We start from the raw sequence: 25,005 nt of genomic DNA, 5'->3' as shown, positions 1-25,005 counted from the left end.
TGTTCCTTCAAGAAAAACTAGCAACGATGTTAAGAAAAATTTATTAAATATGAGAAAACTGGATTACTACAACATTTAAAATGTAAAAAAAGTAAACCAGAAACGAAACTTGTACAAAATAAACGATATTAAATCCTAAGAAATTATTAACAATTGAATACTTAAAATAATATTAATCAATAAGAAGGAGTGAATCTGACATGCGAATCAAATTCATTCTATCACGCTCAATTGCCGCAGAGGCCCTTTACAAAAATACAATGTCACTTCGAATTAAATTTATACATGTTTAATGCAATTGAAGTACACATACTTATAACTCAACTTCTGTTCATATCAAAATGAAAACAATCTTTTTTTTATATTACAATGAGTCCTTTTGTACAGTAGTAGATATATCTTATTTACATAGTGACTACCTACTTTGATATTAACAAAAATTAACACTTTTATCAGTCTTAAATATAAATAATTATTCAAGCAAAGCCGAAGCCTTCAGAACACTCATGAATAGCCTTCAACAGGTACGAGCGCAACTTGTCGTAAGTTTCGTACACGGGAAGATCCAGTTGATTGAAGCTGAAACAACCAATCAGCAACGCCCCTGTGAAACAAACGAAAAACGTACCAAGTATGTGCCGATGGTAACCTATCAGTTGAACGATCGTCCCTATGAATTTGGAACTTTTGTACACCGTTCATTCCCTCAAGTGCTGCAAATCCTTGTAATGGAACCTTTGACGTCCCGGTCACGAACTGGAGGAACTTCGCCCGATCTGCCTGGTCAAACGACCGCAACGCGCGCCAAAACCATTGAATCTGAAAAAACAACAATAAAACGCGTGATTTCCAAAAACCAACGGTACCAACCTGAAGAGAATTTGCTTGGTACTTATGGTACTCAGTGTTGGCTTTCAAGTCGTCTATATCTACATTTGGTAATCCGGAAATAAGCAATTCAAGTTCTTGTTCATTAAATATGGAAATTAGGCGCATAGGAATAATGTCATAGAATCCGTCCAGGAATGCGTTCAGTCTGCAAAAACAGCATTAAGAATACGCAACCGTAACAAGGCACATGTCATTACTGTTGCTTGATGGCCCCCGTCATCTTCATCTGACACGAGAGTCGTATGTATTCCATTTTCGTCTCTTCGGTAACTGGGACATGTCGCCCGTTAACAATCAAGTCCCTGGTTTCAGTAACTCCGAACTCGTTGATTTCAGTGCTAAATGTTAAGTCAAGTCCTAAGTTATTAATATTATTTTCCATTAAATAGACTAAGCCCCTATAAAAACTGTAATCTTCGCTTTCCATGTCTGTGTATTTCACCGGAATTCCCAAAATGTGCTTGTAAAATGATCGTGTAAAATAACACTCAAGTAGTTTATTGTCATAAATGGCTTTAGCTACAAGAACAGAACGTTAATTAATTTCCTTTCACACACGCAAATTCCTCACCGATAACTCTCCCAACGAACTTATAGTAGCAGAGATGATTGGGATTGTAATGGCTAGCCGAATTGATCATATAAGTGACTCTATCACCGGGTGAGACAGTGAACAAGGCATACATTGGATTAAAAATGTCCCGTGATATGATCACGTACCACTCTCGTAACAAACCGCCGGCATCTTGTCCCTCTTCGTCTAAAACCCCCTAATCAAACACCCACACTTACAAACAACTTCACCCACCTTCAAAAACGATATAGAACCGATTTTTCCACTCTTCGGGAGTGCGTCTGTACAACTCCCTGAACGAGTCTTCGAAAATGTTGCTTCTGCGCACATGAACCGCCGTCTCTTCTCGTCGTATGCCCTGATCCATCCGCTCCAATTCGGACCGGAAATACCTGCGCTTGATATCAAAATCAAGAATTCGCGTGTGGTCCACCAGCACAGCGAACGGCCCATCGGCCAAATGCGACGTGCTCTGCCTCAGGATCTGGTTCAAGACGCGTCGGTGCTTCTCAGCAAAACTCAGGAACTTCTGTTGTTCGGGGGGTACAGTTTTTGAGGTACTTTCGGCCGTATGCAGTTCAGTTTCCGGGTTGACGAACTTGTTTTCGGTCGAGGGTGCCGGTGGCAGATCGCCGGACTCGGCTGACGTTGTCGTACGACTTTCGGGGGCTTGGGAAGAACTCGGCTCGGTGTCTTGCTGTTTCTTTGAAGGGCCCTGCTGGGGGGAATGAACGAGGAAGAAAGCCTCCACAGCGGGCTGGAATCAAATTCAATGTGGTGAAATTAATACGTATTTAGGAAAGTTAGTTACCTGCAATACAAGGACGGCATGGTGATCTGGAGTATGCTCCAATTCGGAAAGGCACTGGCTTAATGTTTCCCAAAGACTATCAATGCTGCTTAGTTGTTCGCTTAGTGCGGGAATATCGTAACACCATGAAGCGTCGGCTCGTTTTACGTTCTGTTTGAAGGAGTTGCGTATTTGCACGATGACGCGTAATACCCTCAAGAAAAATAGTTGACTTGAAGATTTCGAAGTTAAAGGCACCATGGAAGGTAATTGGAGCTCGCATGAAGCCTTTACTTTGGTAGATGCGGTGATGATCACAGTTTCTTTGGTAAACCTGTCTGCAATTGTCCCTTTTGAAGTGGAAGGACCCAGCTCGTCGTTATTCGTTACTTTGCGCTTCTGCGCGTTGTATTCTTTCAACTCAATTAACATGTTGTTTATTTGTTCGCGTACTATCTCGCCGATGCGCACAGCGCCACTCAACAACAGATTCAAGATCTGCAAAATCCTACTGTTAAACGGAAACAACACACTAATTATTTACTCACCATGTAGCTCATTTCAAGTGTGGAACTCGCTAGGTTCAGGAGCAAGTTTGTGATAAATTCAAGCCCTTCCTCGGAACAGTTTTTGTACGTGATTACGTTAACAGCAAGGTGCAGTGCATTGGTGGGTGTTGTGTTTTCTTTGAGTTTGTTCTTAGTAGCCTTAATTGGAACGGTAGGAGGTTTGGCTAATTCGGGCATACCTGAAGTTATCACAGATAGTAACCTCAATAAATTATCTGTGAGTTGCGTATTTCTATTCACAACCGGCGAAGCCAACATATTCAGCAACTGACCAAATACCGACTGTTCGAAAGTAATAACTTTATTATCGGGTTCAACCGCAGTATTACTGCTACTACTCTTAGGAATACTTTTTCCTTTCTTTGTACTAGCGGAATCCAATCTGAGCAAAATCTCCCAGAAATCGCCAAACGACTCCGACTTGACTCGAACTGGCGACAAGTTGTTTTTATCTTCTCGGTCATCTCGAATGCACTTGAGGGGAAGCAAGCACGAAGGGAAAGCTTTAGCCAACGAAGTGAACAAATCGAGGGCGTTTCTACACACAATTGGAGCAGCCTGAGGATGGATACTGATGCTTGACGCCGCCGATCTGTCGCTTCTCTTCCCAGTGCTGGACCTATTAATGATGAAAACATTTGCGGAGCATCCAAGTGCTGCTTCCATCCGGATGTTTAACCAGTTCCCATTGTTTTGCAGCAATTTCGAGTCGGTCATCAATTTGCTAGACAAAGGTCCAGGTTTTGGCATTTTCCGAGCCGGTTTATTCAAACTCTCATCGGGCTTCACATGGACGCTCTTATCAATAATCGACAAAAGTGCGTTAACAATCCATTCACGTGTCGGTGCGTGGTAACACAAATTCCTGATAACTCGGTGCAGTCTCAATTTGCCCAAGTGTGGATCATCCGTGAACAATAGCACCAGAAGACACGAAAGTCCCTCGTGGTCTAACAACTGCCTTCCTCGAATTTTCAAAGGCGGTGTCGGCGTTGCCGAATTATTCATGAACTCCCTATTCCAGTGCGTCCACTGCGCTCGATGGAAATGTCCCGACGAGTGATGCAACGGCTGTTGTCTAGCCCTGGCCGAGTGTCGTATAATACTCGTCAAATTACTCTGCAAAATCCTCTCCTGTACCAACTGGCGATTCCTCGCCTCCCAATCGCGGCGCAAAGTCTGCGCTTCGGCCGCCAAGTCCGGCGGCAGAGCACTCATTTGCGAGTCCTCCATGTCGGACAAAATCATCGTTCGCAATGACGGCTGCAAGGTCTCGAAGAACGCGCCAGCGTCGACCGGTTCGTTCGGATTGGCCTGTGCTGCGGCCTGTCTCTGCTGTTCGAGTCTCTGTTGCGATAGCACCTCCTCTTGGAGTGAAGGCGGCAAAGCTGCCAAAAATTCGGGACTCACTTCGGTCGTAGTCCCAGCTGCAGCTTCCGGGTTTTCGGTTCGTGCGGCGATACGCTGCTGAAGTCGCAAAATGCGGTGTTGCTCCAACACCTCCTGGCGCATATCCGGAGGGAGAGCCTCCAAGAACGAGGGATCAACACCGTCGGGAATTTCCTCGGTCTGGTCCGAACTGGGGCCAGGTTCGCTCGTGGTTTGCTGCTGAGGCATTGCGGTTATCTCACCGGATTCTTGAATTGAATTCGTGGTTGGGGCTTCCTCGGTTGGGATCGGGTCGCGTTCGGAATTCGCGAGTGAGTTGATTTGTTGGTTCAGGCTGTCTTCGAAGATATCGCCGACGGAGTCGCAAGTCGGCCGGTTTCGGTTACAGCAGTAGTTCTCGTCTTCGTTTTCGCGTGTTAAAGGTGCCTCGTTATTCTCCTGGTCTGCGTGTTCGACCATCTCGGGAGGGTGTAGCACGCTTGGTGAGAACATGTCCGTCAGACGAGAAGGTGGCGTGTAGGGTGATAGCGTCCCAATTGTTGAAATTCCAAACGGGTTAACAGATCGGCCGTTCCGGTCACCACTCTCGTTATTTTCCTCGTTGTTTTCCTGATAAGCTTGCTCGACTGCGTCTGGGGAGTGCAGCACATTTGGTGGGAAGAATATTACCGGCAAACGGGAAGGTGGTGTGTAGGGTGACAGTGTGGGAATTTCAAACGGATTGACGGATCTGCCGTTGCGATCGCCACCTTCATTATTTTCTTCGTTATGTCTAACAGTGTCAGATCTGATACTCGGACGTGAATTCCGCCGGACTTGTTCCGTCCCATTGTCAAATCCGATAAATGGTGATGAGTCCATCCGGTTGTTGGCCTCCGAACGGTCATCGTTCGACGAGGTTTCCAACGGAACGCCATCAATGTCTTCATCGGTACCTACAAGTAACCTTCAACACTTGAAAACCACGGAAAAGCTCAACTTACCATCAGTTGCATTTGGCTCAGTCGAGTCCTCCGCCGGTTTAATGTAGTCATCCTCAAAGAATTTAAACCGTCTCAAAGTATCATGCGATTTTCTTTTCTCGACGATTTCAACATTTCGTTGTTTTATCAAAATCGGTATCAATTTGTTGCATACTTCCGTCGTAACATCATACACCGACTCGTAGTCTAAACATTTCGACTCGATGTTCCACCAATGCAACACCGGCGAAATATGATTTAAAGTTGCAGCTAAACTCGGGCCGAGAAGATAACCCGATGATTGGTCAACAAAATCGATTTGTTCCTCGTGCGAAGGCAACAAACCGAAATTATCCATTACTACCAGTCTTGCGGATTCGCGCATTTCAGGAGGACCACCCAAGATACTATTAGCTGAAGCTAGAGTGACCTGTGGTTCGTGTGGTCCTAATAATCTTTGCAAAATGACCGGAGGGTTGGGGTTTCGCGGATTGAACAAATATTGGTAACGGCGGGCCCTAGTAACACGCTGGGTGCGTGTCGCTGTATTTGAGTTACTTTCATTTGCGGTACGAGATAGTAACAATGGGTGGACTATGGGACCTGTGGTGGTTTATGTTTTGGTAAAATTTGAACCCGTAACATTTGACTCACCTGTGTGGTCACTGCTATTGTTAATTTCATCAAATAAAGGCATGGGGAAGGCAGCATGGTCTCCCATTGGATAGGCCACCATCCGGGTCACCACCTCATTTTCGGCCCCCGGATTGGTGTATTGGATCATTAATACGTCATCGTTGCGGTCCATGTACGAAGCTAAAGGCAGCTTTAGAACGCTTAACCACTACCAAAATTAAACTTACCTCGCCTTCTGTCACTACCGTCATCGTCGTCGTAATTCGTATCGTCAGCGTCGTCGATATTTTCATCGTCTCCTTCATTATCATCGTTTTCTTCGTCTTCGACTTGATCAGACGGGTTCGAATCCGACTCACCCGAATCGGTACTCATCAGCTCCTCAGTCGCATCTCGTTCGTGTTCGAAAGTCAAGTTGCCATCCTCATCTATGTCCATTGTATGGTTTCTAGACGATGCAACGTCGCTAAAACTTTGGTTGTTGTCATTCCCTTGCTCAAGCAGCTGGTCAATCATGTGCACTAGCACGTTCTCGTTCTCGTTGGCTTCGACTTCAATAGTCGACGTAACAACAGCTATATCATGTTCGGTGTTTTCCGAGTCCTCAATAACGACAGAATCGTCAATTACGACCTCTCTTTGGGCGTTTGTCCCTTCGGTCGAGGTCCCACTCTGAGTGCCAGCACTCTCATCGGTGGCCTGCTGATTCTTTCGGCTTTTCTGCACGTTAGCCGGCACCGGCTGATTGACAATTCTCGATAAGGCTTCAAGTGATTTCAAGCAAGCATTGACGGTGAACGGAGTGTTCGGTGAGGACAAGTCGAGGAAATGCGGCACTCGGGCCAAGTCGTTGAACAGCGATTTGCGAATCATCAAGCGGACTATGTTGTTCATTTGGGGAGTCGGCGGTTGCGACTTGACTCTGGCTTGCGACGACGGACAATTGTCGATCATTATGGAGATAATCCCCGCGATTAATTGCACTTGACTGTGTTTTTCGGTGGATTCGGGCATCACCAAGGCGCGGAGCAGCGCAGCTCGGACCTCACTCACGAGAGTGAACTGCGCTTCAGGCGAGTGGTTCGAGCTTGCGATCGCCGCGATCAACATGCGACACATTGTCGCGCAATCCGAATCGGACAAATCATCAGCTTCCGGCAATATGTAGTCTAGGATGAACGCCAAAGCTGTGCAATCCTCCTTAATGCACTCGTTCGACCCGGCCTTGTACGTATACTCCGTAATGATTCGAGCAACAGGGCCGTAGGACACGACTGCGTCACCCAAAATCTTCAAAATCACTGACTTTGGTAACATCATTTTCTTCATACTTTGTATGGGTTCGCTTTGATCGTCGGCGTTAGCCTCAGCCTGGGCCGGTGTTTCCGAGCCTGAGTCGTTGTTATCGCCGGTCACACTCTCGCTCGGTTTAGTGCTGCTAGTCTCAGGAGGGGCGTTTTGAGGCGAGGTTTGTGGCTGCGTGTCATCGACAACCTCGAGCGGGTTCAACAATGCGTTCAACAAGTCGCAAATGACTTCATTCGAAACGACTTCTTCCAACGGTGGCGCTCGGGTTCGCGTCGGCGGCTCGGTTTTAACCGGAATCCGCGAATCCACGTCTTCCCGATTGACGTCGGTGTCGACCCGCAGAATGTTTTTGGCAACTTCGAAAAACGTTTCTGGGGAACGAGTCACAGCGCCGCCTATCTGTCTAGTAAGATAGAGTAGTTCTTTGTAATAGGGAGGTATAGTCGATAGGGTTCGAGCTCTGATAATTTTTTCTATAGCATAGGATAGTGTGTTGGGTTCCTCCAAAGTATGTCGGATTAAAATCGTTGCTAGAATACCAAAACTGGGGAATTCTCTCACTTGTTTCATTGCAATTAAACACTTGACGCCTCCTTCCTGTACGAAAATTTTCGCCAGTTCAAAATCGCGGGTCAATCGGATACAAATTTGTAGGATCGAGTGCAAGAGGTCTTTCTCGATCGTCAAGTGCATGAGTTTGACGCAAGCTCGTATGATTTTAGTTTCTTGTGCCTTGTCTAGATTTCGCACATATTGACATCTCTTGTCTTCCTTTTCGGTGAGTTCCGCTCGTAAGGACTCTTCCAAGTTGACGATGAAAACGTCAGAACAACTCGACAAGCCGGAATTGATCAGAGTCATACAAATGGGGCGGTTATTGCCGCTCTCGTCGTTCAACTGTAGCATATTCGAGAAGGTTACAGTGTAGCGTCTGCGGCCACAAATCACTCTAACGCTTTGCTCGCCGTTCCAATAGGCATCGTTAATTAATTTATTATTGCTATTTGAATAAGGCGTCCATTTACCCGTTTCTAAGTGGAACCAACGCCACACCCGTGTTGTGCTTAAGTGCATATTTCGTTTGCGATGAGCGCAAGTCGCAACTTTCGAAGCAGCATCGATCAGAAGAAATGACGATGCTAACCATTTCGGTTCTGTAACTTTCTCGGAACGACTCATCACTTTCTCGGCCATACAAATCAACTTAATGAGAAGATTAATCAAATCAATTTTATGTACCGCCAAAGCACATGGGATTTTCATTTCAAAGTAGGACGAAACCTCGAAGAATAGGATATACAAGTGTAAGTAATTCGCCAAACGTGTCGCACATGGCAATTTTGCAACGCTTGGCAACTCGCATTCGGGTTGTTTTAGGGCGTAGCAAACATTTTTAGCATTCTCATAAATCTCCTTAACTAAAGTATCGAGAAGATTATCACGGAACGTGCGCCCGTTACGTTTCATAATAGTTACAAGTAACTCGCAAATTTTGTGAACGCATTCCGGAGTGTTGTCTAGCAGTCTGAGACAGGCCTCCAGAGCGTGATTGGTAAATTCGTCAATCAGACTTTCAGCTAGTGGTTTTCCATCATCTTGTATTTGTCGCTTTTTCGACACACTCGGTAGATTGTTCGAAACTCCGAGTGAAATAGCTATGGCTTGCATCATCTGGTCGTCCTCGTCGGAATTCATGAACGACTGGGAAATACGGTATAGGGAAGGTGGATTTGTCAGTAAATAATCAGTTGCTTGTTCAACTGTTAACGTATTGAGTAAGGCGTCAGTCACGTGCTCGCGAGAGAACCCCATATCCATCAACTGCCTCAAACTATCGGGATTCACTTCGGGTTCACGACTCGAATTCCCGGACGACGATTTAGGTCGACTTAAATCAGTGGACATGTTCTCCTCAGATTTCAGTTTCTCTTTGATTATTTTTTCACCTCGCAAAATGTGGCGCAAAACTGTTAAAATGTTCTCGGACAAGCGAGTACCGTAAGTGGTGAGAGGCGCTTTGTTCCACAGCAATATCACAGCCTCGAACGCCAATTTATGAATCTGGATTAGGTATTTAAGCGGATCGAAGTTATAGCCCCGATAGGTGGAGCTTTGCGATGACCGGTTTGATATTATATGAGGAGACTCAAGAATAGCTTTCGGGTTCACCATTTTTTCAAGTAGCATCAACCACGCGTCCAGAAAACCGGCGGTTCCTGAGGAAGTACCTCAGCATTGTTTGTGCACCGTTTTTTTCTCGCAAACACTTACCTTCAGGCAGCGGCCCGTCTTCGAACGCCTTTTCAATGGGAATGGTCCCGCCAGCGCTGAGGGCCCATCGAAACGTGTTGAAGAACGTCGCCTGGCCTCCCAAAGCCACAAACTTCTTCAACATCAGGTGATACGGATACCTCTTCTCGTCAAACAGCATTGGGCTCGTGAACCCAACACTGCAAATCAAGAACGTGATCCTTGATTTAATTAAGGGACACGCTGGGAGCCTCTCGTAGTCTAAGCCATCGGCCAATAAGACATTCAGAGCTGTGGCGACGCTGCGTGCGTACGGTGTGGGTAACGGGGGCGCCGCGATTATGTTCTGACCCCGTCTTTGGCGAATCGGCGAACCGACGCACAATTTTACAAGAAGTCCGAACAGTTCGGCCAAAGCTCGGCCAAGTCGTGAGGATGCGCCAAGCAAAGGTTTGATGTATTTCAAGCTTGTGCTTAAATTCAGTGTTATTCCTTCCTGGTCCACGTCCATTTCTATTGAAGGTGGGTTAGTGGTCAAGGCTTCCATGGCTGAAGCCACGTTCACGGTGCTGTCACTTCCCGTGTTGCTACTTTCACACTGCCAAAAACAATTAACCAAACAATTAAACAGCAATAAATAACAAACCTTGTCAAAGAAAGCGTTCAGTTTTTCGATATCCTCTCTTGTAAAGTCAGACGGGATGAACTCTTCGCTACAATACGCCAACAGAAGGGTGCTTTCCCACACCAAAGACGTGTACAAGTCGGCTAGTCCTTTAATAACCCTAAGCCCTTCCTCCGAACCCCAATTCTGGAGTGACAAATTTCGGATTTCGCTCTGACCAGTCCGACAAACGTGCACCAGCATGATGATGTAGCCGTGTGCGGCGCCCATTGCGTGCAACAAAGGGGTCACGCTAGCGTTATTAAACGCGTTTTCGACATTTGACGCGCCGGCTAGCTCGAGTAAGAGTTTGGGTCCGCTTGGGACATCCAACTTCGTATACATTGGCTTCAATACTTCAAGGACTTCGCTTAGTTGAGCTAAACCCTCTTTGAATAAATTCGTTTCATGTGCGAGATTTAGGATGCTCTTGCAGACGGTTGCAACAGCTTGAGCTGGATTAGTGACGGGGCAATTTACTGGTAGGTTTGGTAAACCAAGGATTTTTAAAAGCGGGCGGAGACCGCCTTGTTGGACGAATTCGCGACAGTGATCGTCAGTGGAATTGTTGCTAAGAATAGCGTCAATAAATTTCATTGTGTTTAGAATATAGTCAATGAGGGCTATTGGAGTTCGTTCGCTGTTTTCCTGCTGGACTTGAGCGTCGTTTTGGGCGTTCTGGGACGAAGTTGAAGCCTCCTCTTCATCTTCGTCTTCTTCATCAGACGACCCTTCAGTGTTGGTGGCAGACCGTGTACTGCTAGAGGGCGAGACTTCGGACTTGCTGTGTGGTTTCCAACAAATGTACTTCGGGTCTGTTCCCAAGTTGACCAACTCCTCGAGCAGATCAATAATTGCTTTAATTGCGTCGCTTTTGAGGCTTGGCTGGTGTCGCATTAACTCGTCCATTGCATTTCCTAAGTTACAAGCGGTGTCGGCCATCGGTTCCGAGCTTCGCCTCCGTCTCATTGCTGGTAAATAATCCGGTGAGAGTAAAACGCTGAAGGTTTTTTCGAATGGTTTCATTTTAATAAACTGTTGCAATCCGCGGTTATTCAAACACAAAGCACTGAAGACGTTGGGTAGCGATCCAAGGACTTCACGAGTCGCCGGAATTTCCTTCACCAACAACGAATGCAAAACGACTTCAATTAAGCCGTTATCCTGAAGGGCGGACAACAGCGACGGTTCTTGGTAAACATAAACAGTGACAACATCGGTGGCTAGAAGAAACAAAGACGGGCCGTAATATTCCGCATTTGCGATAATATTTTTCAGGGAATTTGGCAAAGTTCCTTCCATTAAATGTCGGATATTATCCGAGAAGGTCGAATCTTGTAATGCTTTCTTCAAAAAGTTAAGCATTGATTTTAACAGAGCTGCTCTTTGGGGTAGACAGGTTTTTCCGACGTTTTCAGAGTGGTACTCAAGATCGACTAGCTTAGTAGGCTCGCTCGAATTTTCCGGAGCTTCAGTCGAGGGGCCAGCTGCGCCTTCCTCGAGAAAAGTTTGATCAGTCACTGTAGTTTTTATTTCGTAGAGTTGTTCGGCTTTGCACAACTTTACTTCAACCTTTACGTAAAAACAATTAATCGTGACTACAATTTAAAAAAAAATGGAAACTCACATCAAGTCTATTAATGAAGCTCTGCAGCCCTCCATGAGTTTGGAAAGCTTGCATGTCGATGTTGGTAATGAGGTCAATGACCCTAACGGCTCGAGTAACAAACTGAAGCACAAAAAACAGATAAAAATCGATATACATATTTATATAATTGTGAAAACGTACAGTAATGTGTTCCAACTCAACTCCATGCCAGTTGATGACTTGTAGAAGCGATTCCATCATTCCGCAAGAAACCAAAGCTTCGCCTCCTGCTTCGTAACTCGCTAAATGATACAGAAATGAAAACAGAGCAGTTGCTAAAGACAGCGGGAATTTAGCGTTAGGATCGGCAATTTGCTGTGGACTCATTGTAACATCACTGTTTTCCATCACTTTTGCTTCATCGCAATCAACATCAATGATTTCGGTGTCGTCTTTTTTACTTTGATTCTCACTGCTTTGATTTGTAAGAGTTATAATACAATTCCTAACTAAGAGAGGCAAAAATCCATGGTACTGACTAGCACCTGTGACGTCAATTATATTATTAAGTCTAGAACCGGGTTTTCTACAAAGAAAGCATTAAAATCACAGTCACAACTCCGTGAATATTTACTTTGGAATATGGGGATTTCTATCTAAGTGTATGATAGCTGTTAGCGTCCTAAGCGCCGCAGAGCGAATTTCAACCAAATGAGGGTCCTTCATTTCAACCAGCTCTACCAATTCTTCGAGAAGGCCATTGTAGAGCAGATTATGAGGAGAGTCTTGAATTGCATTAGAGTATACAAGCACAGAAAGGGCCTGCAGTCGAGCTTGCACACACAGGAGACGGTTATTGTAATCGGCGAAGTGGTAAGCCAAGCGAACACGCGTGAACAACCACATCTTTAAAAAAGAAAATTAATTAAATTAAATCAACTAAAAATCCATACAGACGTACTTGTTTATCAGGAGGCACATAGTAAATTCCCAGTAACGACTTCATAATTTCGGCAGGAGTTCTATGAATTTTGTCTACATGTTCAATGTGAATAATATGTGGAGAATTTTTGCTATTTTTCGATGGGGCTTCTTTAGGATCATCACTTTCCCTATGAAACTCTACATGCACAGTCGTCGCGGAAAAAGGCAAGGTCTCATCAGCTCTGCAACAGTCAGCAAGACCGAACCCGTTCTCCTTGCCGCCCCAATTCTAAAAAAATGAACAATGGCAGTGGTAATTTAAAAAAAATGTTTGTAGTGTTACCTCTGCCAAATGATGGAGCCGCGAGAGCAAGGAATTTTTCTTATCGGGTGACAACCGTGAAATAAAATTGCTACGTTTGGAGAACATGTACAATAGGTTTAGAACGCCCAGAACCACAGACATGTCGTTGGATTCCAGGAGAACCAAGAGGTGTTCCAATGAATTGTACAAATGTCGGGAAAACGAATGTTCTATCAAAAGCGTGGTAAAGTGTAAGATCCATAGTAACAATTTCTTTTCCTGAAACAGACACCTGCAGGAAAATTCCACGCGGATTGTTGTGACTTACTGTGCTATTGTAATGAGTATCACATTTCAGAGCCCACTTGTTTTCAAAGGATTTCCGTCCCGCCTCTCCCAATATTTTATCGAAAACGTCAAGAACTAAGGCCCAGTGCAGCAGCTCGCATTTCCCGAACGTCCAGGTGTTGATTTTGGACAGTTCTTCCAGAAGTTCTGTCCGGGAACATGCCTGGAGCCTCTCGATAAGCTGTTGGCACTCGATAGGAACATCAGAAGTGCTTTTCCGCACCCGTGACCTGTCTATTTTCATTGTGCCATATGTTAAGACAGGAGCATTACACCAAGTTGAGCTTTCAGGAAGCTGAAAAACTGACACTACTTATTTGTGGAAAATCGAACGGTGGAAGGGCGTTGCAAACTCGCACAAACAGAGGATTGTTTTGACTGGGGAGGTTGGAATTATAAACAAAGTATGACATGCACTCGGCTTTTACCAATTGGAATATGAGGAATAATCGCTTAGTCACTCGAAACGAAAAATGTTTAACTTCGTCATGAAATTGCACAAGGGGGCTCAAAACAAAGCACTGATTTTTGGTGGCGCGTTTGGGAAACCACTTTGCCGTTTTCTCGAGCGTTTTTATCGAAGTTCTCGAATTTATACGTACGCTCTATCGGCCATATTGGAAAACAACTGACAAACAATTTCACAAATGCTGACAACTACAAACTCGATGAAAATAAACCTGGCTTCAATTACCTTAAATTCGGGCCTGTGCACGGAAAATCATTAATAAAGAGCCTTATCAACCCTTTGTTTATATTGCTTTTGCTGGATGACCGCACCACAACCTCGGTGGTGATTTCCTTCACTACTGTCCACCGAACCGTCCAACAACGAACTTCCAACCGATTTTCACTCAACTCAAAACGATTTTAACCAACTTGGTCACCACTTTTCCACAAAAACATACTAAAATTCAATTTCAAACCGCTTGATTTTAACAAGATTTTCAACAAAATACAGTCCAATCGACAAAATAAAGGTGCTCGAATGTCATTACTGCCAACCATCAAACAATGTCACTAAATCGTTCCAAGAACACTGCCAAACAAGAAAAAAATAATACTCTGCCCAAAATTTATACAGATTAATCGCTAAACAAACACTGAAATGTTCCATGCGACAATCTGCGTCTCACAAATAACGCTTCAACCCAATTTAATTAACCACATTTAACGTTGGTACACCGACAAAAATGGCTACGAGTTTGAATCAAAACCGCCAGAATTTTCAACGTTTTCTCTCCCAAATGTTCCGTGAATATTAGCCCCAAACACTCGAAATGTAATAATTACTACTTACTTACCACGAAAAAGCAAATAAATGCTTCCAAAAATAACACACTTTTGTTTCCTTAACTAATCATATAATCCCCGCATTTGCAAGTCGAATATACATTTAAAACGTGCAATTTTTTGCATTTGTCCAAGCGTTTGTCGAAAATAATAATAATTATTATTATTATGGCCAACCGTTTTTTTTGTTGACGATTCACACTGACAGCGAACAGCTGTCAAAATAAAGGATGAACAAGTTAGAGGTTAACTCCAACATAAAATTTAATTTATTAGGGAACGTAATAATCATTGATGTTAGCGCTTTATGTTGAATGTAGTGTAGTGTCTAGTCAAACATGTCCCAGAACGAACATAAATTTGTTTACTCACACGGCGACAAATCAGTTGAAGTCGACATTAAAATCCCGTTTGAGGGGTCCGTTGGGGAGTTAGTCCATGTTTTGATCCTTAAAAACAACTTACCAATATATGTGGAGAAAGGTTTCCCCAACCCCTAGCTTAAGTGTTTCTCACAACGTGAATGATTGCAGATCTTGCTGAGAACTTGTCCCAATTTGTGAACGACTGGAGCATAAAGCACAACAATGAACACACGGCGTCTCTAATAGACGACGCAAGAAACGACAAAACTAACATTGACGAGATAACGAAAGAATGGGAGAAACTAATGCGGGAGGAAATGGCCGAATATGGGGAGCGTAGATGCGCCTCAGATGAGGAGCTTTTCGCCACAGCTTACCACAAAATGGTGCATTCACCAGCGCTAGAGACAATGCTACAACTCGAGCACATGTACTCGAAGACCGTGCGTGCTAAAACCGAGGAAAAAAACCGTTGTATCCAGAACCTATCAATGAAACAAACTGAGGAGATGAACCATGCCGTGGACAGGCTGGAACAGGACATGACCGAGTCAAAAATCAACGAATTAGTGGCGCGACACTACGAGGCCCATTCGCTACTCAAAGTCAAACTAACCAGCGAGTTAGACACAATCAAGGAGGCCCAAAGGAGGGAGTACCGGGAATGGCTGATGCAAATGCTGGAGCAAAACCAAGCGACGAGTTCACTACCAACTCCCAAGTATTGTACAAAAATAAGTCATTTGTTATTCAAATCAATCGGTTCCAGCTCGCCTTTAACGCCACATACCCCCCAACCCGCGATTTATTCGTCAGAGTGCGCCCGGAGCATAGACACCCCCATTTTGGAGGAGAGTTTCACCATTCATTTGGGGTCTCAGCTGAAACAGATGCACAATATCCGCATTTTGTCGGCAAATGTCATGGAGTTGTGTGCCGTGGAAGACAACGATCAGTCGTACGTGTTTGAAATTTTGCTACCACAACATTGATCAACTTTCAGGTCTGAGCCAAAACCACAACTTCTACAAACCGCCCTGGCTTTGTACTCAAGCGATCTCTCGGGGCTTGTTCTCATGACTGACAATAAAATTGGGTCACGACTCACCCAAGACTTTCAAGAAATTTGCCAGAGAACTACTGAATTCCACTTCCCGCATATTGACGACCAGTTGGACAAAATCTCGAACACTGCTCAGCTGTACCTAAAGTCGCAGAAGGAGAACAGCAACAGAAACATAAACAGCGAGTTGTTACAAGCCGGCGATTTTTACATCACCAGACATTCCAACTTAGCACAAGTCCATGTTATTTTCCATATGGTTTCGGACGATAGCTTAAGAGGCAGTGATATTAACAGCAGACATCCCGTCGTGTTAGGGTTGAGGAACATCCTAAAGACGGCCTGCTCCAACGATATCACTTCACTGACCATCCCGTTGTTGCTACAATACGAGATGACAGAGGTAGCTAAACTATTTATTTGTGATTTTTTCAAATTATTTTTCAAAGGAAATGACCATATCATGGTGCGAAAAACGGGCAGAACTGGTTTTTAAGTGCGTCAAAGGTTTCATGATTGAAATGGCCTCATGGGGCGGCTCCGAGCTGAAAAACCTACAGTTTATGCTGCCGCAAGGCATCTCGAGCAGAGTTTTCCAGTCGCTAACCGAAATGTTACCAAGAATATTTAAAGTATCAAATCCCAAAATATTGAAGTAAATTAACCATGTGATATGTAGGAAAATAAGAACTTTTATATTATCAATATTAATTGAATAAATATTTCAAGTTACAGTGCTTTTTTTAACCATGTTTAATCGGATTATGAGGGTTTACTGTACTAAATTTAAACACTTTTTCAACAAATGTATTTCAATACGATAAACAATATATTAAAATACTGATTAAAATATAGCAGATTGATAAATAGTACAACGTAAATTACGTTATTTTGACTTAAACCTCTGGATTTGTTTCCTGGGCGTTGGTTGCCTTTGCCTCGCCAGAAACGACTGTCCTTGGCCGGCGCTCAAAACGGCCAACCTCTCGTCAATGGCCTCCCTGTGGCAGGTCATTCCCAGCTTATAAAACGCCGCAGCCATCAGTCGCTCTTCCATCTCCTTCATATGCCTTGTGTTATTCAAAGAATCAATTCCGCCGTTACTTTTCGGCTCCAGTTGTTGTGCCACTTCCCTCGCCTTCTCCAGATTCCTGGTGTACTTGGCTTGCGCCGTCTGAAGCTCGCTTTCTTTCACCGTCAAAGCCTCTTGTAACGTCGCAATTTTCTGCTTGTACTCCTTCACTAAACTATCGGCGTGTTGTGGCTCATCACTCGCCACTTTATTCTTCAGCTCTTCGAGCTGCGCTTCCAGCTTCAGAACGGTCTGGTTGGCTGACCGCTTCTGTTGTTGCAGTTTCTCAACCCTGGCTAGGGCGCTCTCGAGAAGGGCTTGGTTCGCTTCGTGCTCTTGCAGAGACGTCCGGAGTGTCTTATTCTCTTTTTCTAAGAACCGGAGCCGTTCTTTCATTTCAGTTGGGGTGAGTTCCTGTGCCATGGCTGCTCCCGCCTCCTTCTTCGGGTGGCCCAGCTTCAGCTCGTCCATTTCCTCACGCAGGACGTCCCGTTCTTGGATTATCCGCTCTCTTTCACCCTGGAGAGCGACCAACTTGTTCTCAAGCTTCTCGCAGTTGAACTGGGCTTTGTCGGCGCGTTGCGTCTCCTCGTCCAGTTTCTGCTCCATTTCCATGAGTTGTTTCTTGTAGGTTTCGCACTGGCTTTTCCAGCTGGTCACTTTCGCCAGTTCCTCCTCGTGTTGGAGGATTTTCTGCAGGTATTCCATGTTCTTCTCTTCCAGTTTCTGGAGCGTTTTCTTGGCGTCGGCGTACTTTTCGAGTTTTTTCTTGTACGATGCGAGGTTTGCTTCAAGGACTTGGACCTTGGCGGCGGATTCCGACAGAGCGTCCACTTCGTCTTTCAGGCGGGAAGTGTCGTTTGCGGCTAGTTGTAGTTCGGCGATTTTTTCCTGATTGGCTTTGATCTGTTTTTGTTGTTCGGTGATTTTCGCTTTGAAGTCGTCTCGCATCACTTCGGCTTTGAAAAGTTCCTCCTTGAGCTCTTCGTTCTGTTTTCGGAGGTCGGAACCTTTGCTTTCTTTGTCTTTAAGGGCCTGGTTTTCGGCAAGTAAGGCTTGGTTTTCTTCCAGGAGGTTGTGGAGCTGGGTCTCCATTTGTTGGCACTGTTGACTCAAGGTCTCTTTAGCTTCGTTTGCAACCTCGAGTTCGCCGACTAGCTGGGACACTCTGGTGTCACTGTCGAGGATTAAAAGACTGCCAGAACGGCCCCCAGTCACTAAGTCGAGCTGTTCAATTGCTTGTTTTATGTTTTGTTGCACTGATTCTTCCATGTCCATTATTTTGGTGATGTATTCTTGCTTTCTCTCGCAGTTTATTGCACATCCTGGGACATAAAATGTATAAACTAGAACTGGGCAACTAAAAGACTCACCTAAAATTAACCGTAAAAGCTTGGATAATTGCACAGGATCATTGTTGGCCCCAATTTCAGTCACATCAGGTCGCCCATCTTCAAGCAGTTGGAGGGTGAGGACGTCCTGATAATATTCACTAATAGCTTCAAAAATTTTCTTTAAATTACTGACACGCAGCCTCCAACTTGAACTAACATCTCGCTTTATTTTTGGTTCTAATTTGCTAAAGTGGACCGGTGCTATTTGTATTAAAGCTTCTAACATTGCAACCCCATCACATATTTCTTCAATATTTCGAGCTCTACTTGGCACTATACTTTGGAACCAAGTTATCAAACTTTCACACATTCCACTACTTGGATTCATTTTTATCGTACCGTGTGACATGTCGCTTATCAATGGACTAGACGGGAAGAATTTGTAAAAATTGACCCCTATAATTGTGAGACATATTTATCAATACATTGTCGTGTCAAATGTCACTGTCATTATCTTAACATTTTGACAATAATTAACAACTCCGCTACGTCACTACGTAGAAAAAGAAAGATAAACTGAACGAGCAGATACACGAAAGAAACACAAATAGTGTTGGTGTTCAAATTAGTCACGTGTCGGTGAAGCACCCATGAACATTAGAATCCGCAAAATGACAGATCGTCCACGGTGGTAGGTGTGCGCATTGCTTGAATATGAGAATAAAAAATTCAGTTAAGTTTTAATTTGTAATAGAAACACATTAGAACGGTCAGGAGATGTTTTTATAATGATTATTTTGATAAGTTTCCTTGCGCGCGATTGTCTGGTCGACTGTAATATTCATGGTGCCAGCACCATTTTTGGTGCAATCTTCACCGATATGAAATTTCCCCAGATTGACCTAAATTGGAAACCACAATAATCGCCCCAGACTAATGAACATAAACAATTAAACATCATTAATACTTCCTCACTGGCCTTAAAACAGCATGCATAATAAGCATTTAAGTCAAAAGGGCACAAGATAATGGGAAAAAAATCCTAGAAATGAGACGGATGCTGCTACAATCAGCGCCCCTGGCGGTTTTCTTCACAACTAAATCTATTATTATTTTCACTGATTTTCAATTGCAATTTGTTCTTAGCAGAGGCTGCGGCCCTTGGGGCCTTCAATAGTTGTTACATATTGAAAAGTCCCACTAATTCCTGTACAAAAATGACCCGTAAGTAGTAATTCGGTGCGTGAATGTGATATTTCGACGTAGTTTTGTAGGTGGTAACCAACGTGAGCTCGCCAGAGCAAAAAACCAGAAAAAACAGCAAGAACTGGCGAAAGGTAAAGCTAAAAACGATGGTTTAACCGTAGAACAACGAAAATTCAGGTGAGCAGGTGGGTTTGAAGTGCTGGTACTGATTGATGTTCCAGGGATGCTGAAATGATGCGAGAGAAACAGCGGAAGAAAGAAGAAGCTAAATCTAAGTCTCACTCGTAAATTAATCGTTTGTTTTATTACCTATATAATATATTTTGTACTATGGAATTACAGGGCAGTTGTAGCATTTACTATTCTCAGTTTTTTGAAGTATTAACCACCCATTTGACAGTTTTGTAATCATTACTTTGTTCATTAAATTTTCAAGCCCTTGTGGACCTTTCTTTACGCTTCAACCTTCCTCTATGTTTCGGGTTGGGTCACAGGGGTCAGGAACACACTAGTAGGTGAAGGTACAAATCAATAGAACACTGACATGAGGTCAAGTTTATTTTTTTTATAATTTAACCATACAAACAAAGTATTTCGCACCAACGCAAGTTATTGTTTAAAATAAGAACTCTTGAACAGAAGAGAGCAAAAACACGGATATGATAGCTAAGAGGTACAAAAGTATTTTTTTGTGTACTCGCACAGCCTTATTATCACTACATAACCACGTGAAGGTTGTGTATAATTTGAGATTGTTGCGAGAACAGAGTTTTTTAAGTTTAAATTACATAAAAAATGATTTTACAAAGGATTTTTTTGTAGATTTTATACACCAACGAAATCAAGTATCTACTGAATTTACAATGTTGCAGCAACTAAAGAGGAGGGTTATTAAAGCTGCTCTAATCACACAAAGTGTTGGACACTCCTTTATAACGCTTGACAATGAGATCGTTACGCTTTAAAGAAGAATTGTAAAAATCCTCAATTATACAGTATACCTAGTTCACAAAAAATCTTTACATGAAGAGCTTATAAATCTCACAAATTACCGAAATTTACAACTGATAAATAAATAATCTCCATGGAGAAAGTAATGATGCAAGTAATAAAAAAATACTATTTTTTTCAAATATGTACATGTGAGATTCCAGGACAATATGCAATATCGAGCGACTTAAGACGAACCGGTTACGGTTTCCACAGCTGTAGGGGATCCCCCAGGTATAAACTCCGCAGCTAGCGGGTTGAGATTGCTTTCCTTAACAACTTCAGGGCAATCCAACTTTAGATTGTTGATCATGTTCGATATTTCGTTGTTATCACTGAAATTATAAATAAGTAACAGTTAATCTCCAACTTTTTTCTATTACAGAATAACAATCTTATCTTGCAACAAAAACTTGTTTGTCTAAGGAGTCGCAACCAAAACAAGGCCAACTGTATTTATTTTTCCAAAATCAAAATTTACTGACTTGGCTGTGTTTACATCACGTACTTTAACTACAATATATGGCCAATAGTAGAGAAAGTAGCGTGGTATTAATATGCAGGTCAGGACAAGGTTTTTCGACTTTGAAAAACCCGCTTGTTTTAATAGTGAACTCCACGATCACCTGTCAAGGCCGATTTTGGTTCTTCATTTTTCGCTTGTTTTTGTTATTGCAGTCAAGGTTACGTTCAGGTTTGAAAGTACTAAAAATACTTACTCAACCCCGTTAACATGATTTGAGGAGACTTCACTGTTTTCGTCTGCTAGCATAGCCTCAATGCATTCTTCCATAAGGGCTTCTTCCTCAAGCCTTTGCATGACCTGTGACAAAGGGCGAGGGGTGTAAGCTGGTTGGGTGCTTGTAACTTACTAAATACCTCTTTGTCGAACTCCTCTTCGTTTTCCATCCACAGATATTCGGAAAAGTCATCCTCCGCTGAAGCGTTGAATTCCTCAACTCCATTATTTTCTATGCTTTCCGAAATGTAGGTGGTGTCTTCATAGTCGTAAAGGCCGTTCTCAGATGATTGATTGCTGGGCATTTTCATGCTCTTAAATCAGAAACAGCTATATTTCGAACGCGTTATTGACTCTAATATATGCAGAATAATTCTCCTCCATTTTAAGCAAATGGAACGTTTGGAGTGGAAAATGCTCGTACTTACAAAGGATGCAATTGCGATTCTTGATAACGGAATGGTGATAATTGATTAGGTTCTTCGTCTGATTACAAGAAATAACGTTTTCGCGATTAAATCGTGGAAAAAAACGGAGATTTGCTTGATATCAACTCTATTGTCAAACAACCAAACAAGCTGTTTGCGTAAAGTACGGGTACTGCGAAATGCTCGAAATACTGGCGACGCAGCGCTACAGCCGACCAGTTCCCTGATGGAATGGGTTAATGTTTAAAAATCTAATAAACAATAAATTTGCATAAAACCTCTATCTATGTGTTTGCGAATTGTTAAAATTTGTATTTTATTGTAGATGCAATTATTGCTTTGAATTTTTACTTTAAATGACTTTCTTCAGTAGGGTGTATGAACAGTTGCCTATATTTCCTACTTTGGCGGCAAAAAATCTCACCAATTAATTTATTAATTTTCAGATATGTTGACTTCATCCCTATTTCCTTTTTTCCTGGCAAGGATGCTCTAAACCTCCACGTGATTTTTGCTGAATTTTTTTCTGTTTACCTACTGATGTGTTGAATTTAATAATTTGAGTGCCATATATTGAAACGTATTGTGTATTTTTTATTTTGTACAATACTGATAAACGTCGCTTATTGTAACTTTCATAGAAATAAAGATTTTTTATTGGTGTTGTTTTTTTTTTAATGTCTTGCTACAGTTAGTCAACGCAGAAGCCATACGAAGGTACGTGCATTTTATTTGTGTGTTGTATTTTCTTTATTTCACAAACCAATAATTCCTTTATTCCCTTTTATTTTCTAATAATCATTGTTTACCCCATCCTTACATCATTTGACCAATTAGAGCAATCCATAATTGTAATAAGTATTGCTGATTGTTTTACAACCGCAAAATTATGTAAAACACTTCTTATGTTCTTATATTGCGGAGAGCATATAAAATGTAGATTTGTCGAAAAGTTAACGTAAAGAACAATTTATTTCATATTGAAAATGATTGATTTTACCCAAGAAACGACCATCTTCGTAGTTGTTTTAAAATTTTAAGTCTTGTGTAAAATGAGCCGAAGAATTCACTGGAACAAAGAACAAAGAAATGTTTTTTTAAGATAAGTGACGTGACCCTATACTCGTAATTTCGACGTAATTTTAGAAAATTTTGCCAGAAAGTACAGTTATCGTAAATTAGTACTTCGGGTTTCAAAAGCAGGCTTAAGGAGGCGCTAAAATCAGAATTGCGTCCAAGCGCCCAGTGCGAACTTGATATCCACTTCCTGTTGTAATTTGGCCCTTACTCGGCCAGTTGCTCAAATAATTTTTTTCACGGTAACGGGACAAGAAAAGACAAGTGTAGTTTATTGTAGAGATCTTTATTGGCACCAATAACCAAATATAAGTTGCTTGTAAAAGCAATGTTAAGTGTACAAACTGTAAGATTAAACCCAGCAATTCACTTGACGAAATGCTACACATTCACAGGGATACTTAATAAGCTACTTACAAGATATACAATGTACAAAACCTATACGATTTATAAAAAATATTAGCCTAGTAATTTAATGAAGATGTTATAACTAAGTAAAATATAACCAAGAAGTACGGGTACTACAGTTGTATAAAATAACGTGGTTACAATAAATCACATCCATCATTCAAAAATGATGATTACAGAACGTCTAACTGGCATGAAAATTAGCTCCACTATCTCCCAGTTCCTAGCACCAATAACGTCAGTCACTCGCATTCATCCATTACTTAGAATAACTATGTACAATATGTTATGAAAAAAAGGCATATTCATCACCTGATATTTTCATGTATTAGAAAAATATATTATCGTAGTTCTATAGTGAAATAACGCTTAAAGACAAAGAAAATTAATAAGCACTTTTCAAAGCTTCTTAACCCAGATACAAATCAATAGAAAATGTTTTTCTCAGCACCAACTCTTCGTTTAAATGCCCGTTAAATCAAACTGTTTTTGTATACAGTAAAACTTTTCCAAAATCAATGCGTATAAAAATAATGTTTGAGCAACGTTTGCCGTGAGAAATGGAACTTTCTTTAAAGTGTTACATCAAAAATGTATGCATATAAAACTAGTCAACAGTTCAATCTTTGTGACCTTGAGGTGGTGGCTCCTTGTGTTCTGGATTCGTCATTGTCGAGTTGGACCGAGGGACGACCAATATCGACCCATCTGCAGACGTCTGAAGACTGTATTGGTACGGCGAGTATTGATTCCCATCCGGATCCCGCAAATTCTGCACCGAAAAAATCGTCAGATACCAATATTTGCTCAAGTCACCCCACTTACTTGAAAAACGTGTCTGTATAGCTGCTGGTACTTGTCTTTCATGCGCTGACACTCGCCGGTGACATACTCATGCTCGTTCATGAGCCGCATTTTCCTATCTCGCATATCTTTGACCTCGTCAGCCAGACTCAAAATCTGGTCCAGCTTGCGCTTCCTGCAGTTCTGAGCCGCCACTTTGTTCTTGCCGCGACGGCGGATATCGCGAATCAAGCTCAACTGCGGCTCGCTCAGGTCGTACTTGGACAAGCGTTCGTTGAATTCGTCCATCGGCAAGTTAATAATATCATCGACGGTGATCGGAACGTTCAAGGCACGAGCTCGCTTCTCATCTCTCGTCAAATGCTCCTCGTCACCCTTCTTCGACTTGGTTTTGTCGCGCGAAACTGGACGTTGCATTGCCCCCGTACTTTCAGTGGGCAGGTGGTACGTATGGTTGTGCTGGATGTGGTCGAGGGAGTTTCTCACCAAGTGGCTGTGTCTCCCGAACTCCATCGAACACGAGTACTTCATTTCGGAGGGTTTGGGACCCACGGCCCCCTCCGGCTGGGAGCTGTTGTAGGGGGCTGCCGTGGGGTCGCGGTACTCGTATTTGACGGGGGGCTGGTGGGACACAGCGCTCGTTGCGCCCTGCTCCTGCAATGCGGAATTATGCGGTGCAATTTCGTAAAAAACCAATATTTCCTCAAGATTTTAGCAACGATTACGTGTTTAATATTATCTGTGTGCTTACAAGAATTAAAATAACATTTTGTACTAAGTATTCCAGTTATGTAAGGCATGTTTAAAAAAAAACTGTAAAATTAGAAACATATTTATCAATAAAAATATTAAAAATAAAAATAAAAATCATCATAGTTAACAACTCAACTAAATCGCTGAGTGGAAAAAAGATACATTTTTTTAATATGAAGCCGAGTATGAAACCCGAGATGAAATAAAACAACAAATTTTTGTCTGTGTTTTTATATTTATAAAGAAAGAACATAAATAAACTTTAGATTTAGACAA

General features: G+C 42.6%; 6 protein-coding genes across 16 annotated transcripts in view; 2 read left to right on the top strand and 4 right to left on the bottom strand.

Moving 5' to 3' along the window:
- Window positions 1–25: 25 nt before the first annotated feature.
- On the bottom strand, window positions 26–14,459 carry HUWE1 (HECT, UBA and WWE domain containing E3 ubiquitin protein ligase 1). 4 transcript variants are annotated; one of them, XM_008201825.3, is made up of 20 exons: window positions 13,892–14,459; window positions 13,178–13,500; window positions 12,889–13,128; window positions 12,583–12,834; window positions 12,256–12,527; window positions 11,823–12,207; window positions 11,661–11,762; window positions 10,016–11,605; window positions 9,391–9,967; window positions 6,039–9,335; window positions 5,830–5,991; window positions 5,197–5,778; window positions 2,804–5,148; window positions 2,277–2,753; window positions 1,700–2,222; window positions 1,463–1,651; window positions 1,089–1,410; window positions 871–1,036; window positions 629–819; window positions 26–579 (listed from the first exon to the last, which is right to left on the bottom strand). In XM_008201825.3, the coding sequence occupies exons 2-20, from the start codon at window positions 13,439–13,441 to the stop codon at window positions 477–479; spliced, it is 12,039 nt and encodes a 4,012-aa protein (XP_008200047.1). In that variant the 5' UTR covers window positions 13,442–13,500; window positions 13,892–14,459; the 3' UTR covers window positions 26–476. The 4 variants fall into 4 exon arrangements, with proteins under 4 accessions (XP_008200047.1, XP_008200046.1, XP_008200049.1 ...); XM_008201824.3 differs by having other exon boundaries at window positions 13,178–13,492; XM_008201827.3 differs by lacking the exon at window positions 13,892–14,459 and adding an exon at window positions 13,626–13,814.
- A 215-nt stretch (window positions 14,460–14,674) lies between these two features.
- Window positions 14,675–16,652, top strand: LOC657381 (uncharacterized protein). Its single transcript, XM_064359527.1, has 4 exons — window positions 14,675–14,973; window positions 15,024–15,813; window positions 15,859–16,321; window positions 16,368–16,652. The coding sequence occupies exons 1-4, from the start codon at window positions 14,829–14,831 to the stop codon at window positions 16,575–16,577; spliced, it is 1,608 nt and encodes a 535-aa protein (XP_064215597.1). The 5' UTR covers window positions 14,675–14,828; the 3' UTR covers window positions 16,578–16,652.
- A 59-nt stretch (window positions 16,653–16,711) lies between these two features.
- hook lies at window positions 16,712–19,227 on the bottom strand. Its single transcript, XM_963770.4, has 2 exons — window positions 18,364–19,227; window positions 16,712–18,315 (listed from the first exon to the last, which is right to left on the bottom strand). Exons 1-2 carry the CDS (start codon window positions 18,731–18,733, stop codon window positions 16,805–16,807), a joined length of 1,881 nt encoding a protein of 626 aa, XP_968863.2. The 5' UTR covers window positions 18,734–19,227; the 3' UTR covers window positions 16,712–16,804.
- A 170-nt stretch (window positions 19,228–19,397) lies between these two features.
- Window positions 19,398–19,970, top strand: LOC657227 (uncharacterized protein). The gene is made up of 3 exons (XM_963698.4): window positions 19,398–19,548; window positions 19,599–19,707; window positions 19,752–19,970. The coding sequence occupies exons 1-3, from the start codon at window positions 19,542–19,544 to the stop codon at window positions 19,816–19,818; spliced, it is 183 nt and encodes a 60-aa protein (XP_968791.1). The 5' UTR covers window positions 19,398–19,541; the 3' UTR covers window positions 19,819–19,970.
- Window positions 19,971–20,070: 100 nt separating this feature from the next.
- Window positions 20,071–21,867, bottom strand: Paip2 (polyA-binding protein interacting protein 2). Its single transcript, XM_963621.4, has 4 exons — window positions 21,688–21,867; window positions 21,400–21,573; window positions 21,240–21,343; window positions 20,071–20,855 (listed from the first exon to the last, which is right to left on the bottom strand). The coding sequence occupies exons 2-4, from the start codon at window positions 21,568–21,570 to the stop codon at window positions 20,708–20,710; spliced, it is 423 nt and encodes a 140-aa protein (XP_968714.2). The 5' UTR covers window positions 21,571–21,573; window positions 21,688–21,867; the 3' UTR covers window positions 20,071–20,707.
- A 1,162-nt stretch (window positions 21,868–23,029) lies between these two features.
- Window positions 23,030–25,005, bottom strand: part of cnc (cap-n-collar) — a 36,771-nt gene continuing 34,795 nt past the window's right edge. For 7 of the 8 annotated variants that reach the window (XM_064359213.1, XM_064359211.1, XM_064359212.1 and 4 more), the window contains 2 exons: window positions 23,998–24,630; window positions 23,032–23,944 (listed from right to left, as the gene is read on the bottom strand). In XM_064359213.1, coding sequence (XP_064215283.1) covers window positions 23,792–23,944; window positions 23,998–24,630 — 786 coding nt within the window. In that variant the 3' untranslated portion in view covers window positions 23,032–23,791. Of the gene's footprint in view, window positions 23,945–23,997; window positions 24,631–25,005 lie in introns of all 8 variants that reach the window. The other variant, NM_001170642.1, reaches the window with a different exon arrangement.

This window comes from Tribolium castaneum, chromosome 10 (genome assembly GCF_031307605.1).
Source record: "Tribolium castaneum strain GA2 chromosome 10, icTriCast1.1, whole genome shotgun sequence".
NCBI lineage: Eukaryota > Metazoa > Arthropoda > Insecta > Coleoptera > Tenebrionidae > Tribolium > Tribolium castaneum.
Note: the sequence above shows the minus strand (reverse complement) of the source record. Positions and strands in the feature narration are given on the sequence as shown.

Excerpts from the sequence above, each read along its gene's own strand:
- HUWE1 (XM_008201825.3), bottom strand. The coding sequence starts at position 13,441 with ATGAAAATAGACAGGTCACGGGTGCGGAAAAGCACTTCTGATGTTCCT. Across the intron at positions 12,528-12,582 it reads ATGTGCCTCCTGATAAACAA|ATGTGGTTGTTCACGCGTGT; the intron begins GTACGTCTGTAT and ends TCTTTTTTAAAG. Across the intron at positions 11,606-11,660 it reads GCTTCATTAATAGACTTGAT|GTTGAAGTAAAGTTGTGCAA; the intron begins GTGAGTTTCCAT and ends TTTTACGTAAAG.
- LOC657381 (XM_064359527.1), top strand. The coding sequence starts at position 14,829 with ATGTCCCAGAACGAACATAAATTTGTTTACTCACACGGCGACAAATCA. Across the intron at positions 14,974-15,023 it reads ACCAATATATGTGGAGAAAG|ATCTTGCTGAGAACTTGTCC; the intron begins GTTTCCCCAACC and ends GAATGATTGCAG. Across the intron at positions 15,814-15,858 it reads GTGGAAGACAACGATCAGTC|GTCTGAGCCAAAACCACAAC; the intron begins GTACGTGTTTGA and ends ATCAACTTTCAG.
- hook (XM_963770.4), bottom strand. The coding sequence starts at position 18,733 with ATGTCACACGGTACGATAAAAATGAATCCAAGTAGTGGAATGTGTGAA. Across the intron at positions 18,316-18,363 it reads GCTTTTACGGTTAATTTTAG|GATGTGCAATAAACTGCGAG; the intron begins GTGAGTCTTTTA and ends TTTATGTCCCAG.
- LOC657227 (XM_963698.4), top strand. Across the intron at positions 19,708-19,751 it reads GTAGAACAACGAAAATTCAG|GGATGCTGAAATGATGCGAG; the intron begins GTGAGCAGGTGG and ends TTGATGTTCCAG.
- Paip2 (XM_963621.4), bottom strand. The coding sequence starts at position 21,570 with ATGAAAATGCCCAGCAATCAATCATCTGAGAACGGCCTTTACGACTAT. Across the intron at positions 21,344-21,399 it reads AAGAGGAGTTCGACAAAGAG|GTCATGCAAAGGCTTGAGGA; the intron begins GTATTTAGTAAG and ends CCTTTGTCACAG. Across the intron at positions 20,856-21,239 it reads AATCATGTTAACGGGGTTGA|TGATAACAACGAAATATCGA; the intron begins GTAAGTATTTTT and ends TTATAATTTCAG.